Source organism: Diplotaxodon limnothrissa, linkage group LG9 (genome assembly GCF_057381915.1).
Source record: "Diplotaxodon limnothrissa isolate DT_005_m linkage group LG9, D_limnothrissa_male_GT1.1, whole genome shotgun sequence".
NCBI lineage: Eukaryota > Metazoa > Chordata > Actinopteri > Cichliformes > Cichlidae > Diplotaxodon > Diplotaxodon limnothrissa.
The window spans coordinates 22,660,642-22,682,275 of NC_140604.1; the positions used below are offsets into that span (position 1 = coordinate 22,660,642).

At 41.0% G+C, this 21,634-nt stretch overlaps 1 protein-coding gene across 1 annotated transcript in view; it reads right to left on the reverse strand.

Moving 5' to 3' along the window:
* Positions 1-1,426: 1,426 nt before the first annotated feature.
* plxdc2b (plexin domain containing 2b) overlaps positions 1,427-21,634 on the reverse strand; it is a 122,500-nt gene continuing 102,292 nt past the window's right edge. Inside the window, exons 10-14 of the mRNA XM_085362867.1 lie at positions 17,050-17,110; positions 16,779-16,932; positions 12,474-12,512; positions 7,427-7,593; positions 1,427-6,675 (exon numbers count right to left, since the gene is read on the reverse strand). Of these exons, the coding sequence (XP_085218993.1) occupies positions 6,556-6,675; positions 7,427-7,593; positions 12,474-12,512; positions 16,779-16,932; positions 17,050-17,110 (541 nt within the window). The 3' untranslated portion in view covers positions 1,427-6,555. The remainder of the gene's footprint in view (positions 6,676-7,426; positions 7,594-12,473; positions 12,513-16,778; positions 16,933-17,049; positions 17,111-21,634) is intronic.

The window sequence follows — 21,634 nt, forward strand, 5'->3', positions numbered from 1 at the left end:
TTAGCGTTGCTTCGTAGCGCACACCTTTGATCAAAACACAGGTGTGTTGCGCCTCCTTTCGTGAAGACGGTATGAACAAACGGTCGCTATGGATCGTTGCATCACACACATTTCCTCAACTTGTGCAAAGGTCGAGAAAGTCACGTTCCTTTAATATTGCACCGCAAAGTATTGAGCACATGATTCAGTGCAGGGAGATGAATCCACACCGCATAATCACCTCTTCACCTCTGTCCGAGCTACAACATGGCAGAGCTGCCTCTGTCACCTGATAAATAACAGTGAGACATTCCACATACATGCAGTCACACATGTGCTTCAAATACAGTCATGAACCACCAAATCATCATCCAATTTCACCTGTGATCTTGCATCACCATTACTCTCTGAGCTTTGTGTTGGTTCTTCTGTCACCTGACAAATAGGACACACATGACAATAAGAATAAAATGTGTAGCTGCTTCAGTGTTTCTGTCAATTTGTGCAGATCTTGACTCATCAGTGATGTTTGTAGTGTGAGTGCATTTTTAAAACAATTTGTGCAAACTGCACTAGGGTGGAATATTTGCAAAATCATGACTACCTCATGATATTTTGTCTCAAAAATTAACCCTATGAATATGTCAGTGCCATATGATGAAATTATTGTGTCACCAACATTTTAACATTAGACATATAATTCTAACAGCCTCTGTAAACTAATATCCTGGCTTACTCGAGGCTGCCGTTTTCTCTGACAGTTTCAATCAAAATTAGAAATGTTACTCTGAGAGACTGAGAGAACTAATAGCGCTGCATGTTGTGCAGTTTCCAAAACACATTATTCATGGTTACATACGATTTTAGACTGATGTGGGCCAAAGCCTAGCATAGCCTGTAATGTTATTATGACGGACACATTTCATGAGTGAGCTTGACTTTATGCATGTTTTCATGTGTTAGAGCCCCGACTAAACTTCGAGAGATGAGGCTTGAGGTTGCCATTGTATTCAAGATGGTGGGTCAACATGGCAACTTCCACTAACCGGTTTATGAGACGCCAGTAGCTTCTTGGAAGATGTAATTACACACTGGTCAATGTATATTTATGAGTAAAATATTAATTTTTTCTATTACATAAACTAAAAAAAAACTGACTACACCTTTAAATGTGTTTTTAAGTCTTGTACTTAAATTAAAGGCTCACAAATGTTGGAAAAATTAATGCAAATCCAAATAGTACTCATTTTGAATCTATGTACTGCGAGGGTCTGTAAATATAAAATTTCTGCACAACTTCATGAAATATACTAAAGATATGGTAGTATATTTATACTAGCATAGTATAATCAAAAAGAAGTTGGACATGCATGCTTAAACAAAAGAAACATGTAATTTGGTGGACCATGCAAAGAAACAGACATGTGACTGTTTTTACCAACATTTTTTATTATTTCAAATGTAATCAAAACGACAGTAGTTACAGAAATTACAGACAGCTATGATACTTTATGATTTCGAGTCTTATTGTTTGCTATGAAAGTGTCATGATAAGATAAAACCAACATCACAGCTGGAAGAAAACTCCCATTCTTGTATCTGTATGTTGAGCTCGTGGAACATTTGCTGAATCTGTGACTCAGCATCATTTAATCCAACTCATAAGAGAGCAAAGAAAACAGCAGTAACCAATCCCAATGACACAACTGTGCTGCTTTTGTTAAAAGTGGGAGTGAAAGCCATTAGTCAGGTCCAGTGAAGCAAGTGAAGACTTTGCTGCTAGAAAGCCCAGTTTCCACTATCAGAGCATTGCCAGAGTGTGATAATTATTGTACTTGTGTGGCAAAGGTCCCATAATATTTCACAATCTCATTATTTTACAACACATAGTAGTTGAAATAAGCCGAGGCTGCCTCATTTTAGGACAATGGACTACAGCTTACACCTGTGCCTGCACACATCTTCTCTCATGACATCTTTTTTTTACCGATCTGACTTGTGTACAATAGTGCTCCTCAAAATATAATAACTGTAATCCTCTAGGATAACATTTTTTCCATCTGGCAATGCTGCGCGACTGAAGTGTTTTTAGCTTTTGTAAATGTGTTCAGTGCAAACAAATGTGACCTCCGGTTACGTTCTCGGACTGCATTTTGCAGCAGTCGTTAAAACACTTGCAGTTTCAGGTGGCACCGTATGATACGTGGATGATTTGATCACTTTCAAAGAGCATTTCTCCACAGGGATCGATCTACCGGTACTAAAAAATAAAAAAAATGGGCCTGGAGGTGTGGAGAAGCCATTGGCTCACAATTGTTAGAGAAATACTGCTGTGATGCATGTCACGAACCACGACCCAGCTGCATAGCTCCACTGACTGAATGACTAGTGTATAGAGTGACAAAGGCTAACATGACTCAGAGCCGTAGACAATATAAAAGGCAGACATAGCTTCTAGCTCTGTAAAGTGACGCCGACTGTACCTTGAACCTATTTTTTTAAATGTCCTGCAAGTGGAGACTCCTCTGGTTATAAAGAAGTCTATGGGGAAACTACACTCACCTCCCTTGCTTTGTGACCTCAGTATACAATTTGCTTTCAGCTGCTCCCTTATTTACAAGGGGCCGCATGGCCATGTTTAAAGCTCTACACTAAGTAAATTAATGACTTTATTTGCTCAGTTGCTAGTTTCAGGTAATAGGACAAATTCCATATTGTAAATTATGATCATTTTAAACACAACAAGGAAGGATTATTTAGGATGTCCTCATTGGTTAACAACATAAGGACGTTCCCAGCTGTGGAATTTTTCAGCTTTTGTGAGTCCCGAATATGGAGTTTGATAACAAGTGGCTAAATTTAGTAGTCGTAAAGTTAAAGTCATGTGACCACGATGTAGTTCATATAGTTAAGATTTTATGCCTTGTGTGACTCTTCGAAAATCATATCTTTCTGAACACACTAAAGTAAAGTATTAAACAAGTGTTACTTCCCACAAAACCCCAAGGACAAATCTGGGTGATGCTAATTTGGCAGTTTAAACTTTTCTTTGCTTGATAGTGAAAATGACTTTTAAAGTCTTTTAAGTTGAACTTCATCATCGGGCTTGAATTTGCTTGGCCTGATTTTAACAGTTGGAGTCTATTAATCAGAGCCGACGTTCACCTGACATCATTTAACATGGACAGTAGAGTCCTCTTATTTTTTACTTAAATGGGGCCAGAATAACGCTGCATGATTTCTGCTCATGTGGCTTCGCATCAGCTTGATGAATTAGTCCATTGATTGTCTTGTCCAAACTCCTTGGAGAAGAGATTTGCCTCCATGTGAGCGCGTGACTTGAACTGCCCACTCCGTACATGTGCTTGAAACTTGCTTGTAACTAAGACCTTAACTAAACGGAATAATTTAAAAAGATTTTTTAGGAAGTGATTCTGTTCACTTCGCTCACCTAGTGGGACTTTACTGCACTTGAATGTGTTCTTTCCAAGGACACAGGACAACGTGGTGGCAACTTCACCACCTGCGACTTTAGTATTGTTTAAAAAACCCCAATACAACCAATTTCAGAATGACAGGAAAAACTTTGCTAATATAAGTTCAATGAATTAAAATATTCCCAACACACATGTTATAAAATATAAGAGAATGTATTGATTTGAAACAGGCTCCTATGCTTTCCACGTAGATTAACATGTATTTTAACCAAACAGGCAAAGTACTGGTTCCTCTAAAACGAACAAAGCAACTAAAACCCAAAGGTTGGTTGCTTAAGTGCGCTTACTACTGCTGTAGTTGTATTTTTAGTTGTGTACCTGCTTACACGTTGTGACTATGCTGGTACTAGCAGACTGCCACATTTGTTTGTTTGAAGTGAGTGAATGTATAACACTATCTCAGGTATCACTGTGCTGACTGGACTTGTTGATATATCATATCGATATCGAGGCTAAACTCTTCTTCCAGGATTCGTTTGTTAGCTGATGATGCAAACTTGAAATTAGTAGGTTAGTTAGATAGGCATACTGTTAATTTCTAATGGCTGACATTTTACCTCTTGTAATTCTGGTTATTCATAGAAAGGCTACTAAGAGACACTGGCAGTAGAACTCTTTAAATGTATTGATAATGCAAAGCTTAAGCTTTACTGTGCCTGGAATTGTAATAAGTTACTGGACAGTCGTTGATGGTGGGAAGGATTTAGCAAATGCTAATCAGGGAAGTCTAATTTTTATGACATCAAAATGCTTGCACAGTATCACTTTAATCCATAGACTGTACACAAAGGATGGATGTAGCTTCCTGGTTTGAAAAGTGACATCAGTTTAGAGTGAAAACCTGCAATTTCTTTTAATGTCCAGCAGGGGTCGACTCCTCTGCTTGGAAAACAAAACCTTCATGTTTAGAGGTCTGTGGGAAATTGCCCTTGGGCGCTGTTGATCTATTACCGCAAACTTTTTTCTGATCAGTTCATGGCCTTAGCTGATAGTTTCAAATCATACTGAATATAACATAATTAAGTACTACTGCTGTTCCCTCATTTCCAAGGTAGATCCGCATATTTGATTTGGGCGGATGCTTGTCCTGATGCAACCTTCTCATTTATCCAGGTTTGGGGCCAACGCAAGGAATACAGTAGCTTTTAAACCCTGGAGGTGGATTTAATGGCTCCTCCCCTCTTGAACTGGCTAGTTTTTCATATATAAGGCTTGTTTAATCGCTACACCATGGAGCCACCTGAATAAAGAATGACATAATATTTTTTTTAAATTGAGGGTTGAGGCATATGATCAGGAATTTGCTAACCAATGAGTGATGTCACAGTGGCTACTTCCATCTTTTGTGTACAGTCTGTGCTTTAACCAACTAAACCTGCATATCCTGCCTAATGAGAGGTATGGAGTCTGTGGGGGGAGGTTGAGGTAAATACATGTGACTGAAATTCTGATTAGTCTTTGGTCTCAATGTCAACAAAGTGTAAATAAAAAGAATTCAGATGATTGGAGTTCTTATGCGTTTTCATAGAAATTAACGGATGTAATATTGCACATTTTATTACTCAGTAAAACTCCAGGATTTTGAGCTCTAGTTTGTTTAAATGAGTCTACAATCATTGGTGTAAAACATGATTTTCTCTTGAAATGAGTGAATTGTTGTGACAGCAATGACTAGAACACTATTCACATTTAAGTAAAAAAGTAGAGAAAAAAAGGCCACTCGTAAAAAAATAAGAAAAGAAGATTCTCATCACTGCTATACTGCAAATGTTTGCCATGAGTTACCTGAATCTGCAAATGTTTTGGCCTTGGTATATACATTACTACGGTGACATGACAGCTATTAAATGTGGACACAGAACTGGTTACGCTTGGCAACAACTGGAAAATAAACCGACACTGTAAAAATGAATCAAATCTCCAACCAGACCAATGTGTTTTCTGGCTCATGCAAACTGTATCCAGATACTTCTAAGTAAGATCAATAAGAGCCAGCTCAAATATATGCACCCATATAGCAGGTGGATGTCCAATCACTACTGTAAACTGTCTTCTGTATTCACACACGAGAATCACTTACACTCCAGAAAATATATTCACACTCACAAGCGCCTGTCTTGTAATTTTGCATTAGTACCACATGTCGAATGAGAAACAAAAAAAAAAGAAGTGCAAACTCTACTCAGGGACGAAATGGCACGGCAGTAAAGAAATCAATCCAAAGGGAAGGATAGTGTCCATCACCCATTAAAAAAAACAACAACAAAAAAACCCCACCTTACACTTCATTTTCACAAAATGAAACCAGCCCCCAAAAATCACAAACTAATTCAACACCGATGCCGAATGTTCAGAGCTTTACTCCCAGCTGTGATCGATCGAGTTCAGCTCGCGTCATATCACGCAGCCACAGCCTCTCTGTGCAGAGTGCACTGTGGAAAAGTCAATTAAGCCTGCTATGGTATTGAAAAGCAATACCGACGGTCTGTACAGATAAATGCGCCAACCCCTGTGAAAACATAGAGAAAGGAAAAGAAGGAAAAACCTGATGGATATACAAAGGCCTATAATGTGTAACCCCCATGGACAATAAAGTGGACATCTTCGTTCACACACTCTGTATTGATCCTGAAAATATATTTTGTATAATTCACCCTGCTCCCCAACCCAACCAGACACACGGCTATCAGTCAAGCTGTACAGTCCCAACATGGCAACGCGATAGCAGTCGTAAAAACTCTCAACGAATGCAGAGTCGATGACGTCTGCGCTGTTCCCTCCCTCTGCCCCCCGGCAGCTCAGCTCCTTGCTAACGGGAGCTGAACAGTGGGTATGTCTGGGGATAGTCTTCAGGGGTGTCTCACTTTCTCATGTCATCGGTTACTGTATCCAGTCTCATCTAGCGCTCAATGGGCCGATTGTACAGTCTTAACGAGTCATTGTGTACACTGAGCTCCTCCACCGATAAGTGCATCCTGGAGGTTCCAGGTGAGAAGTCCCCGTGGAGCAGGAGAGAGGAGGGCTAGCACAGGAGGGAGGCTGCGGAGGGGAGGGAGGGATGTGGATGCCCCCTCCTCCCTCAGCACTGCTCGGACTCGATGAAGCCCTCCTTCTCCTGGCCCACTGGCTCCACCTCCGCGTAGGCTGGGTGACCCGACCCCCTGCGAAACTTCATGGCAGGCCACCTGCTCGGACGTCTCTACAGGAGAGAAGTTAAAGATTGAAGGTCAGAGGCAACAAATGTGGTCAAGGTTAAAGGTTAGAGGTTGCTGTGTAGTGCATTCACCTAAAGCCCTTTTATTTCAGTGTCTAACTTGACATCTATACAGCGTATGGTGCCCTGTACCTAAGACCCCATTGGTCGCTAGCATATTTCCATGGTTACCTGTAGTTTGCATGAAAGATGGTGACTTACTTGTCACCTAACAGTGGAGAGGCAGTAAAAATTGAAAGAGTGCAACACAAACCAGAAATGGATATTGTTTGCTTTCAAAGTAAAATCAACTTTAACTTTGAAAGAAAGTGTTTCCGGTTTGCTTACTGTTTGCAGCCATTAGGTGTCATACAAACCATGGCCATCAATGGTCATCTGCTTGGATCCGGTGCAGCACTATATACATCTTTGTGACTAATTTCACCTTTGTGAGTGCGGCTAGCCTCCAGAAACCACTCACCAACCAGTCACTGAATGCACACTAGCAAAACATATATTACACTTCACTTTCAAATGATGGCTGTCTGCATTTTTCGGATATTAGATATATTCAGCTTATTGAGAACACCCATGAATGTTAACTGGTTTGATTCTCATAACCAGAATTAAAAAACTTCTCTATAGCAAAAAAAACAATAGCACAGGAAAATATAATAAGTAATTTATGTCAAGGTGTAAGACTGACAATCAGCCCTCTGACGTCAGAAACAGAAGAACTGCTGGTGCTGCTGCTCACCTCGATAAGGAAGAGGCTGGCTGCAGAGGTCGGGTGATGGTAGATGTAGACTGTGATCAGCACGCCTGCAATCATGATAAGCATCACCAGCAAGATGCCCAGGATCAAACCAGTGTGAAGAGGATGAGTGCCTTTCACCCTGTCTACAGCACTGTCAGCTGGCATCACTGGAAAACACAACAAGAAGCCATTATGTTGGCACACACGCATTCTGTTTGCTATTTCAGATTGTTAAGCACCGCTGGTTTAATTATCACTTTGTGCCACATGCTTAAAGCAAGTGTTATATTTTCTCTGGTTTCGTTGCAGTTTTGTTGTCGACCAGCAGGGGACACTCATTATTCATCAATACGCTCCTTTCCTGCTTGTGCCGATATGTTTAAGTTCAGCTTTCGCTCCGTGTCACCATTGTGGGAAAAAGGCATTTCATTTTAAAACCTAACAAATGCACCGCTCTCATTCAGCCATGCACGTCTGATTCATTTTCAGTGACTCTAAAAGTATTTGTTGAATGGTTAAAGGACATTTCTTTCACTTGGAGAACAAATTCAAGGTTCACTGTGCAACTGGCTCTTTAGTAGTCTCTGGCACGATTGTTCTGAAGGCTTTTTAGGCATTCAAGAGCAGTTCTCGTCTCCCATAAGTGCGAGTAAGAGTTAATCCCACACCAAGGTTAGCAGTGTTTGGTCCTGATGGGAGGAGGAGGAAGGTCTATAGCTGCTGATAAAGTCCTATTATAGCCTTAAGTCGTGGCACTGCAAACCGAAGAGGCTGTAAGTAGTGACTACATAAGAGATCGGTCCTTCAGCCGGGTTTGGAAGTCAGCGCTAGTCTGTAAAGCACTTCATCAGATTTATATTTGGACCTCAAAGTCGACCCAGCAGGTGTTTTGAGAGTTCTTTTGAAGATGATCACAGTAGCCTGTAAACCTACTGGGAAATCTCAGTTTTCATCTTTGGGGTACAATTTCACAAAACACACACACAGACAAAAATACAAAAACTAAGAGAACTTCCTCTGTGATTTGTCAGAGGGAAGAATACACATAATAATGACAGAAAACAGTGTCCCAGCAGAGAACATAACCCAGCAAGGATTCTGCCTTCATGTTGTACCTCATCTCACACAGATTTATAGCAAGTTCAGGCCACGTGTACTCACAAAGCTTTTTTTTTCTCCTTCTGTGCCACCCTGGCAACATCTCCAGGGTTCCTCCCCGGCTTTAATTAGCAGCAATACCCACCACTCGGCCTGTCAGCCAAGCAGCCTCTCCCCTGGCTCTCTGCCTCATTGATTTCCGGCGTACTCGGGTTGTAATCAAATCTGTGCAATGTGTGTGGGAATTCACTGTTAATGTGTTTGTCTGTGTAGACATTATGTGCCCACCATAACTGGGAATGAAAAATAAAAACAACAAACGGATAATTTGCTGTGCTGAAACAAAACAACTGATGGCCGGCAATGCTGACAACCCAACTGTGTCCATCGTTCGTCAATCAGCTATGAAGGCAGTGAGTCGGGATTCTTGCTTGACATCCTTGCTTTTGCGTTTAATGTAGTAAACACATGATCTGAGTATGCTCTGTTTTTCTCAGAGACAAGACACTTTCCCATGCGTTTGTCCGCTGGAGCTGCACAGAACCATCTCCTGCTTCAGCTGGAAGTCCAAACGATGCGACAAGCTGTTAGTTGGGGGTGTTGGAAGGTTAGTGAGGGGCATGTGGCTAAGCCGAGATGTAGGCATAATGAGAAATCAAAAGCCTAGCAGCTAAAAACCAGCAGAATGCAAGCTGAGAGTGTCCGACCCCTGGAGGAGCACAGCGCTCTGGCACAGAGAGTTTCATCTGGACTCTTCTGAGTCTAAGCCAATAAGACAGCAGCGAAGGCCTCAAAATATCTGGTGAAACAAGCAAAATTTTCTGTGTGGTTTCCAGACTCATGTGCAGCCATGTGTCCAATAATAGATGTATTATGTGAAAAGTGGAGCTGGACAAGACTCTAAAGACTGTGGAAAAACTGTGGAAACATGCAAAAAAACCCCACATTTATATGTTTTACTGGCAAAAACTGTAGTCATACTTAAACACCTTAATAGTGCACGACTGACATAATCAAAGCACCTAAAGCATTGCCTTGATGCATGCTCAATCATCCAGGTAAGTAAATCCCAAAAGGTTGATTCTGTTTATCTGGACATCCAGATGCGTCAAGATTTCAATGAAACGTTTCTCCCATTGAAAACACTACGTCCAGAGGAACAAAATCAACCTTTTGGGGCACATAAAGTATTTTTTCATAACTGTTTTCAGAATCATACACATTAAAATGAATTTACTGGACCATAAACTGTTGATGATTTTAATTACCTCTATAATGCCAGACAGCTTGATCTATTCCACACTTTGAAACTGTTTGCTCAAAGTATGTATATACAGATGAAACTGTTGGCTAACCTACCAATAAACAGCTGAAGTAGCTAGCTAAAACTGAGAATAAAAACTTGGAAATCATTGGCTAGCTGTTAAAATAATTATCTGGCAGTCTGGGAAACAGTTTCTATTGATCACTAATACATGGAGAGTATTATGAAGTAGTACCACTGCTAATGATAAGCTGAATATAGTACTTTTCCAGGCTCAAATGAACATCTAAAGATGAGAGGTGGTGCTGGCAGAGGAGTCTTTGAGCCTGTCTGACTGGATACTTTGCTGGGAGTATGAAATGACAGCTGGGAACCAGTGCTGTCTACAAAACAACCACAAAATATCAAGTTTGCAAAAAAAATAATTCTTAAATGTTCTTATTTTTTAATCACAAAAAGAGCTTCAGTTATAGAAATACTTCAGTTTACTGACACGTGGCTTAAAATACGTAAGTATTTTATATAATGTGAAAATATAGTATATGAATACTGTAATGGTGGGAGTACCGTTGGATAGGGACAAAGTGGTAGGTGTACAGCACATCGAATTCATTCCTCATTAGCTTTGTCCTTATGACTGCTAGGTCCTAAGCACTAATGGACGACAGAGCTCTTAGACAGCAATAAAATACATTAGAGATTTTGAGAGAGGACAAATGAGACCAGAGGAAACCAAGCCAATCTGTTCATTTTCAGCTCCACATTAGTGCCACGGTTGGCGCAGGGGAGTACAACTGTTCTCTCACTTGGCTAATGGGTTTCAGGAAGCCAACAACACAAACTGAGCAGACCTATAATTCAGCCTTTTTATAAATAGGAGTCGGGGAGAAGTAGCGCTGAGAAGCAGCTCCTGAAAAAAGGGCGTCTCACTCCTGTTGTTTCTTATCTTGGCTCTTATTGGAGCTGTAATCACCTCAGCATTTCCTGTCACCGTCAAGGTCAGACCAAACCTGGCTGTGATGTGAGTTAAACATGCTAGATCACCCAGACAAACTGACAGGAAGCAGGCTGATTAAATACAACTTCATAAACACCCACTCGTTACAATAGCAATACAATTAATACAGAGGAAAAGCCAATATAATTTCTCGCTTTTTATGTTTCAGTCCTTTCCTCACAATTTAGCTTCACCTTGAATAACACCATTGCCAGGTATGCGACGATAAAGGGTAGATGCATGAAAAATATGCAAAGAGATATCATCGCAGCACCAGGCGCCAGCACAAGAGTGCTCAAGTGATGGGAAACATGCAGCGTTTGTGTAATGAAAGTGTGATAGAAGCCGTGGATTTCCATTTTCTTTCGAGCAGGAAATGAAACATTTGAGAGGCTATCTCCGAAAACTGATGGAGTTCAAAGTCATTTCAGGAGTTTGGATGGTTTTGAATCCCCGAAAGTCTAATTGGAATGTTTTGAGTTTGCTTGTACGACTATAAATGTTCATGGTTTATGTACATTTTATGCTGAAAGGGCATTGTTCTCATGTTTTTATCTCATATCATTAGAACATTTTACACAGGATCAGAAAATTCTGCTTTAGCAGTCAGTAGACATCACTGTTTACAAAAAGCAGCTAGACTTATAATACTGTGGCTCTAAGACAATAATGATGGTGAATTAACTTTAACATCATAACTCCTCACTTGATAAAACAGCAGCTGGAAGTTATGAATAATCCTATTTCTTAGTATTTATGAGACAATATTAGCAAATGAATAGCCAAACAGGAAATCACATGAGTCACTTGTGCTGTTGCACTGATGCATGTAGGTGGCAGCAGTGAACAACAGCTGCGACTGTAAAATTAATGAATATCAACTCGTTATTGCATAAAAGTCCAAGTCATCATAAGTCCACCACCATGCTTGACAGTTGGTTTGAGGTGTTAATGCTGATGGGTGTGTCTTGCTAAACATGGTGCTGTGTTTTATGGTCAGACATCTCAACTTTAGTCCAAAAGACATTGTTAAACAAGTCTTGTGATTTGCAAACTTAAGCTTTGCTGCCATGTTCGTTTTAGAGAGACGAGGCTTTCTCCTGGCAACCCTTCCAAATAAGCAACACTTGTTTTATTCCTAATTGTACAGTCATGAACTTAAACCCTGTAGTCTGAGGCTTTGGGTTTTGGTTTTGGCACTGTGTTACCACACACCTGAATGCTCCACACCAGCAAACTGACGAAGCAATACATTTTCACACATTTCTCCTGCATTTTGGCCTAAATTTTGTTAAATAAATAATGACAGTGTGATGTTTTGAATCTCCCCTTAAAATTAATAGTGGCTCAACTTTCTTTTTCATATGATGCTAACTAAATCCAACCGGGCCAAAGGGCTTACTGCCTCTATTCTATTTTGTTTTTACTCGCATTGGTCCAGACACCATAATTGATCGCTGGGACCCACAGAGGACAATAAAGCATTACAGTGAGCTGCTGGATAAAGTTTATCAACTGACTGAGCCACATGTCCCCCAAAAGATAAAAAAGCAATCAGGGACAGATGCCTCAGCGGTAAAGTCAAACCAGGAGACAGAGAAACAAACAATAATAAAAACAACAGGAAGCAGCAGCGGCTTAACCTCAACAGTTATTGGATGGCACAGAAGGGAAAGTCGGGGACCTACCCTGGTTGTCTCTGAGATGCAGAGCGATCTTGGTGTCATCTGTGAGGAGACAAAAACAGAAAGAACCACGAGCATCAGACACAATGATCAATATTTCTCTTTGTTGTTTGTTTCTGACAACATAAACAACTCGCTGATGGTCCCAAATGAGCCGAAGCTTCTTTCACTATATTTAACATCCTATTAAAAATGAAAGCTGTGAATATAATGGCTTAGCATTCCCAATTCGGCACATAAAAGCAGTCTGGGGTTAACTATACATGTGAAATATGGAAATGTAGCATGACCCAGTTCTCCTCGAAGGGTAGCAGCCATTTACACACACCATAGGATTCGCATTATGCAAATTTGACCCACACATCACACAGATGCATTTCACCGGATGATTTAATTCGAAAGGATTTCAGTTTTTAAAAAGAGCAAAGCACGTGCATTTTAGCGACTGAAATGAATCATTAAAAGATATTGTTCAGAGTTAGGGTTGTGAATTTGATATTACTGTTTCTGTACGAGGAAGCCAACAAAGCAATTACATGCTCTTCTTTCACAGAAATGTCTATATAGGTGAAGGCGTACAGAGTATAAATGACCCGGAAGCACTTAAAATTAAAAAAGCATTGTTTTTTGTAATCTATTCTCATGTATACATGCTGCACATGTGCCCAGAGAATATTACAATCTTTTAATTAGTCCTAATTTCCCCATGTTCTTACTCCACAGTTTATTTTGGTAGCTAGATTTTAGTTTTACTTCCTGTATTTGTCCTTTTGTTTTCGCTGCCCGGATTACTTTCCCCTGTGTTGGAAGTCATTTTGATAAAACATTAAAGTCTATGGAAAAAAGGAGAAAGCTAGCAGACACATCTTTTTATAGAATAGGGGACAAACTGATTTAATGTTAAATAAGTATGAGGTGTTTAGGGCTTAAAAAGGTGGAGAAAAACATCAACAAATAACCTGACCTGGTAAGACATAAGACCTTTTTTTCATTGCTTTAATTCTACCGGAGGTTGTACATGCAGTGGAAGGTGGGAAATAAATTGCTTTTACAACTATCCCCAGTGCCGTGTAGCTATCATGGCTTAAAATACATATTACTGCAAAAATTCCATTCACTTTATAAGTGACTAGTTCCTCAGAGGGAGGCATATTAAGTACAGCTGAACGTGAGCAGAGTGAAAGACGAGACGTTTCCATCTCTTACACCCAAACAAGCCTCCACCCACGCAGACACATTCATCCTCTCCAGTCTGTTTTTTACCTCCTTCGCTCTTATGTCAACCTGCAGCTTTTGCATGAGCCACCAAGCCTGTAATCTAAGCTGACCTTTGACCCCTGCAGCTGACAAGTGAGGGGATAGCTGGCGAAACTGATCCACTGTCAGACCGTGGGTGATAACAAATGTGAACACCGCAGCACGACCTCCTGAACTCATGGATACTAACACATACGCACGCCGTGCATTTTACTCCTCATGCTGTCTGCGAGGCCTCTCACCACGCCCCGGTTTGATCTGTGGGACAACTCGTTGTGTTTTGCCTCACAGCGAGGCGTTTTTCCAATTCCCTTCGTGAACTCACCGCATCTATCCTCATCACAGCAGCGCGTCGAGCACCCCGACCGCGATGGCCCGGACATTTAAACTCAGCCCCCACGACATGATTAATGGGTGTGCGATGGAAAAGGTCGGCCACTGCCGGAGTTAGCCATGAAAGAAATGCTTCTTTTTTGGGGGGGAATACAAAATAAAAAGATAACCCAGACTTTAATGTAGAAAGTTCAATAAAAAAATTAAAAATGGAGGACAAATGAGATCGAGACGTAGAGCACAGAAACACTGCAGACATGCACTGGAAAGTCTTTTTAGTCTAACTACACTTTTGGGGACCATTTTTAAGATTTAGTTGTTAGAAAATAAAAATTTTAAACTCAGTTAAAGCTCGTCCAGAAGCACAAAATAAAAGAGATGAACAGAACGAGAACAACACAGACAAAAACAAATGGACAAGAATTTGCTGCAGGAAGCTGGAGACTTTCAAGACACTTTGAGGGTTTCACTGTAAAGATAAGATAAGATAAGATAAGATAAGATAAGATAACCTTTATTAGTCCCACACGTGGAGGAGTAATAACCCACAAGAACATGATTAGCTTTAATCTTAGACTTTAAAGTCAGAACATCTGAGGTCAAACAAAGCCCTGACCTCGCACGAGCCAATAGAAGAGACTGGGAAAGATTGTTTTGCTGTGTTTACTGAGCCACACCATTAACTAAAAAACTTCCAGAGAGCCCTAATTACACCTTTTTTCCATCGAGTCCCCTCAGGCGAGGCAGATCACTTAAACTCCGTCCTGTTCAAGTCATATTCCTATGTGTTTACTTTCTAAAAGCTATGGAAAAATAACACAAATGAACAAAGACACTCTAGTTTATCATGAGTCTATGAGCGACACACCATCCTGATGACTTAAATTCCTCCAAATAGCCACAAAAATGCGTTTTGCACAACACAGAGTAGTGTTTACTAAAACCTACGATTCCCAGCTATTTCAGGAAATTACTGAGCCACTTGAACAAGTAAACATCAAATTTTTGGCCTGGTCTTTTAAGTACAGACAAATGGGGTTGAGTACTGGCATGTTGTTAGTTATTACTCCAACACGTTTATAATTTTTTTACCCACATTAATTAATTAATGAGTACAAGGTACGATTTTTAATTGAATAAAGATAGAGCTCCAAAAAATATCACATGGAAGCAAGACAACTGAAAAAACCACCACACAATGTACCAGCTGTGTGATTTTAGTGTTGATTAGAAATGAGACCTCGCGTCTCAATGAGATTTACCTGTATGAAAAATATAATAAAATAAACAGTGTTTTTATACGGTGACATACATAGAGACAAGGGTAGGTGGGCCTTTCCTATCATTTTAATTCACTTACGATTCACATCTGGAGCTGATTAAGATAAACTGGCTGTTTACTGAAATAAAACGTTTAAAGGTAATATACAAAGGGAAACGAACCGAAAATTGGCACGATAAATTCAACCGACTCGTCGTAACCCTGGCATCTCTGGAGGCGAAGAAATGGGAGTAAACAAACTCCAGAGGACACCTTGGCCGTTTTCCTATCATCAGCAAAAGACTGCTGTCTGCTGCCTCCACAGAGATTTGCATTAAATAACTCGGAGATTATGCGGTCTGGATTCATCTCCCTGCACTGAATCATGTGCTCAATACTTTGCGGTGCAATATTAAAGGAACGTGACTTTCTCGACCTTTGCACAAGTTGAGGAAATGTGTGTGATGCAACGATCCATAGCGACCGTTTGTTCATACCGTCTTCACGAAAGGAGGCGCAACACACCTGTGTTTTGATCAAAGGTGTGCGCTACGAAGCAACGCTAACGGGTTAGTGATCTTTAAGTCAGAGTTTTAGTATCGCGAAGGCGGCTCTCTTTTTAACCTGGTTAAATCACCATGGTAACCTGATCTGGAACTGGTTATCTTCTGGTATGTTCGGAAAAGTTCTGGTAGCCAAAATGTCCTCTATGTATAAAAGACATTTTTGGTTAATTCAGAGAAAATGCTCTATATTGTTTGTATTGAATTTCTCTTGTGTCACACCAGTCCTCTGCATGTCCTCCTTTACGACATGCATGAATCTTCTCTGTGGTCTTCCTCTTCCTCACACCTGGCAGCTCTATCTTTAACGTCCTTTGTCCAGTATATCCACTATCTCTCCTCCGCACACGTCCAAACCACCTCAGCCTGAGCTGTCCCTCTGATATACTCATGTTAAGGCTTCAAAAAGGAAAATTAGTCTTTAGAGTCAAACAGCAAAACGCCTCATAAATAACCTGAAAAATGACTGAAAAGAACAACAGAGGGATGAGAATATTTTTAAGTGTCAACAGATCTGTCACATTCTTAGGCATGAAAGACCGAGACTGAGCTAGCAATGTGAGATGATCCCAGGTCTGTGTGGGTGCTTCCATTTTCGACCGGTGGGATTTGTCCTAATTCGATCTGCTTCTTTAAAAGTTGGTACAAGCACAGCGCTCTGCTGCTTGTCATCTGGAACATTTGTTTTTGTTTAAGTAGAGAGCTGCAGCACATATTCATGTATTCTTTAAACAAAATGTGTGTCTTGTGCATGTTGCAAAACAGGAAATGCATCAATAACAATAAAGAGCAGCTCCAGAGCATGCACTTCATTTAACATCTCGCCAGAATGGAGCATCGATCACAGCACAATATGCTCTGTGGCCGCGATCCAACGTTTTACTTCTACTTCACCTTCAGTGGGGACGCTGGTGGGGGGGTGGGAGGTGGAGGGTGTTTCCCTGCCCGCAGTGGCCTCCTTCCCTTTGGGTGTTGTTCTGGCAGCAACCGTGGTGGTGAAAGGGTAAAGGTACGTAGTGTCTGCGATGTCACACATCTTGTCCTTGGTCTGAAAGATGAGACATTTTGTTATGTTTCTGATACAGATTTAGATGTTTCACCATCCTGAACTGTCGAAATCACTATCAGGTATGATGATGTAAAGGCTGCTTATTGTGACACTCACCTCATCTGGGCAGCTACTGTCCATCCAGTCCTGGTGATGGCGGTCAAAGCCAGTGGAACATCTGAGAGCAGAGGAAACAGCACATATGTCAGTCTAATAAAGGTGGAAGTGGAGTGGGATTATAGTGTATGTATATAGTGTAACCAAAGTTGAGGATTTTCAGAACACACTAACATACACCGTTTTTTAAACAAAACATAAAGCAGGAAAGATTTAGAGTCATAGTCAGGATTTAGTTAATCCAGCAGAGGGGCTCCATCCTAACTGTTTATAATAACTAACAGTGTTTGGAGCACAACTGCTGTAGGGTACCCATCACAGCCAAGCAGGATACATTACTCTTAAAACCAGAAGTCAAGAGCTTCGATGTTGCCTGCAAGCCTGCTTTAAATCAAAACCCAGAGTATATATGGCCAAGCATTAGTTGGTCTGCACACCGGTGGTCAGAGCTGTCTGATAACTCCAACAAAGTTGCAAGGACAGAATTAAAAGAGATTATACAGTATGTTGTGCTATGTATGAACAAAACTTTTTTTTGTCATATCCAATTTCGCAGAGTAATTTCTAGCTACAAATGAAAAAACAAAAAAATTTTTTTTTTTTGAATGGTGATGTCGAGCGTTAGCACGGTTAGCTTGTTAACGTGTTATCGCCGTGCAGCCCCACGCACGGGGCGATCCGCGTTAACTCGCTAACGGAGATTTGCAGCGTTAATGCGGTTATGGCGTTAACGTCATTTTACAGAGATTAACGCCGACGGCACTAATTCATTGCTTTCTATGTCCAGTCTCCCCAACTGTGTCCCTGGTTTGTTATGTCTCCATGTCTGTTTAACCCCAGTCTCACTTTCAAGTTCACTTGTCTTAGTCTGAGTCTCAGTGTGTGTTACTTCCTGTTTTATTTTGACAGTCTCTTGTCTTGTGTGTGTGATGTTCAGTTTTGCTTCCCCTGTCTCGACAGTCAGATTCTGTTCAGCTGTGTTCCACAAATGTATCCGATCTACTCCTGTGTATATATTATCTGCGTGAGCCTGTCCTTGTTTTTTAGTTACAGACGTGTGTTAAGTTTGTTTTGTTGCAAGGCCTCACCAATAAAGCTGTTCTGAGTTTTATGCCTTGTTTGGAAAACATGGAAATGGAAAACAAAGTGGAAAAGGAAAAAGGAAGACTAAAATGAAACAAAAGTTCTCACTGTAATCAAACTCAGGATGCTGCTATCCCAAACAGGCCCACAGTCTATCCCCAAATTTCACATTTCAAGCCTAAAAAGATTCTTTGTGGCTCTTGTCAGGCTTTCTAAAAAGCGCTGCATAATTATTTTCCAAGCTGAGTCATATTCCTCATGGTTGTAAGTACAACGAAGCTGAGTGCTCCCTCTAAACATTCATAGTGTAATTTAAGCTAAGCTCAATAATACTTTCAGGTTTGTCGACTTTGAAGCAAGCTGGGAAGAAAATATCTACACCTCCCACTCCCTGCCACCCTCTGAGCTTTGGATTCAAGGAGCTTAAAGGGGAAAGTGCGAAGGTCTGTGAGTGGGAAGTTCAAGGGGTCATGAGGCCTTGGGATAAGGGTCCTGCTGAGTCAACTATGCGTAACCATACAATTTGAAAAGACAGACAGCAATCGAGGCAACAGCTACTAATCTTGCCTGCTGTAAAGGATAAAAATTATAACTCGCTTGCTGGTGAGCTCGCCATCATCCTGTCTGTCTACGCTCTCAAAGGATTTTCTGTGTGGAAGAAAAAGTTAGCATGCAAAGCAGGAAACCCACTCGCTCTGACATGCACACGGATAAAAACAACCTACGACCAGCTCGCAAGGCAGAAACACGGCAGTTCAAAGCATGATAGCAGTGGTATCTCTGCTTTGTGCTGCAGGGACACTATGAGCCCAAAAGGATCTCATGCATCCCCAGCAGGCCCCATTTCTCCAGAGAACATATTGTTATGGTAATGACTTTATCAGAAGAAGTCCATTCTCATCTTTCTACCTCTCTAATCATCCCATTTCTTTTACCCCCATCCCCAAAAAAAAAAATCACTCCATCTGTTCAATCAGGCGAGACAGATTCCTCTGCTTAATCCCCCATTTCCCCCCGGCTGCTTTTCCCCCCTGAGAGGGCAGCGGAGCAGCCAGAATGAGGCGCGATATTACTGAGCAGGTCTGGTCTAACCTGTCTCTAAAAGGAGCTCGTGGCTTTGTTTCTTCTCAATGGCATCCATTTCAGCCGGTTGCCATCTAAGACAGCGAGCCCACAGCGCTTTAATTAGAAATGGGCTGAGGTGCTTCATTTAAATATAAATAAACCCATGAGGTGAATATTTCTGCTCAGGTTTTCAACAATCACAGCAGGATGGCTGGATCGTGATATTAGGTTTCATTCTGACTCATTCTTAGAGGGAGTCATTCCTTGCATGACAGAAATGATTATAAAACTGTTTTAACCCTTTAAATTTTCATATAATCAAATCATTTTGATGCATCTTTTTCAGAACATGTCTGTCAGGATCATTCTCTCTCTCTCTCGCTGATTATCCCACTGTGGAAGGTCCTAGAAGAAAACTACAAGCTCTCTGCCAACAGCTTGTAGTTTTCTCTCAGCATAGGCTGTTTACCCCTGAGAGCAGTATTACTTTAACATTATAAAGGGAACATTAGATGATGGTGACAGTTCATTCTGCTCTCAGTGATTTACTTTTAGAGAGAAATGTATTTATAGGAAGTTTATCACTTTGCTACTTTGCTAGTACCAGGACCCCCTTTTACCTTCAGAACTGCCTTTATTCTTCATATTCAACAAGGTCCAAAAGCATGATTTTAAAACAGTTTTAACTCTTGGACCAGTCTCGCTGGACCATATTGTCATGATAGCATCACACAGCTGCTGCAGATTTGTTGGCTGAACACATGCATGATGTGAATCTTCCATTTTACCACATCCCAAGGGTGCTCTGTTGGATTGAGATCTGGTGACTGTGGAGGCCATTTGAGTACAGAGAACTCAAGAAACCCGTATGAGATAATTGTGCTTGATGCTGACATCATGAGATGGGTACACTGTGGTCATAAAGGGATGGACATGGACAACAATACTAAGTGTGGGATTTAAAAAAGTTCAGTTGGTGCTAAGGGTCCCAAAGTGTAAATCCTTCTTGTCAACTTGATTGTGTCAATATTTGACCCGACCATTTGAATGCTGCAGCAGATATCAAGACTCATCAAATCAGATGTTTTTCTAATCTTCTATCATCCAATCTTGGTGAGCCTGTAAAAACTGTAACCTCAGCTTCCAGTTCTTAGCTGACAGGAGTGGAACCCAGGGTGGCGGCCCACCTTGGTTGCTGTTGCCTTCCTGTCAGCTCAAAGCAGTGGATGCTATCCTCTGGCGTCTACATACCTACATGCAGTGAGTTCCTGCCATGTGATTGGCTGATTAGATATTTGGGTTAATGAGCAGCTGAACAGGTGCAAATAAAAACGTGTGTGCTACTCTTAGATTAATGAAAACACACCTGTAGTTTATTACTTTTTGGTTTTGCTTCATTAGTAAACTTTGCTTAGAATTTACTTTTAAGTAAAGCAGGACTTTTGAGATCTAAAATCTCAGACTGGTGAGCCTGTGTGCCGTTTCACATAAAAACTATAGAGGAACAATTTGGTGTGAGGCTACCACAAATTAAAATTCAACATTCGTCTCCTTAACACCCATTTGTGATGCACACCAGCTGTGTTTTTTTAGGTAAACAAATCCCTGCACCTCTAAGCACATCAGCATTCAGAGGCTCTGGCACGTACGGCCCACTGTGAGTCCACGGCAATGTCTGTCATGCTTTATTAACCCGCTTTAGTCCACATCAGCCACAGCAAACTGATTCACCTTGTAACTTAGCATGAAAGAGGCGCCAGGCTCTCACCTTCACAGCACTCCACGGTGCGATCAGTCTGTTAGGGACGTTCCCTTTAAATTTCAGCTTCTTTCATTAACCCCCAGAGCCAGCGAGGCTGCCATAGTTTTTAATTAGTGCGTGTTTAAAGCATGTTTGCCTTTTTCAAAGGAAATGGCTGAAGGATACAAAGGGCAGAGTGATGCTGAACAGTTAGATATTAACACAGTAGGAAAGCTAATTAAAATGCTGCTTAATGAGATCCCTGCTACAGGCGTACAGTATCTCTCCACCGCATCCATAAACTGCTGAACAGAAAAGCACTTTTTCATATCATTGAACTGTAAATTAGATTGTCAAAGGGGAGGGCATTCAAAATGCAAAACAGAGGGGAAGTCAACTCCCAATACCCCTTCGAAGTCCAAAATAACAATTCCCAGCGGACAGAGCAGAAGAGCTACACATTTCATTAAGTACTCCAAATAAATAATTAGTCCAAAGGAAAAGATTGGCAGATGAACGCTCACTAATCAAGGAGTTTAAAATGCAGCGCCGCAGGAAAAGAAGCGATTGTAGCTCGAAAGGTCAAACGGCAAACCCCCCGAAACACTGACGACAATCTCCGAAAATATTTTCAACAAAATAAAAGTGCAGAAAAGCAGACACCCATTGACAGTCAGGTCCAAGCTTCCTTAACTT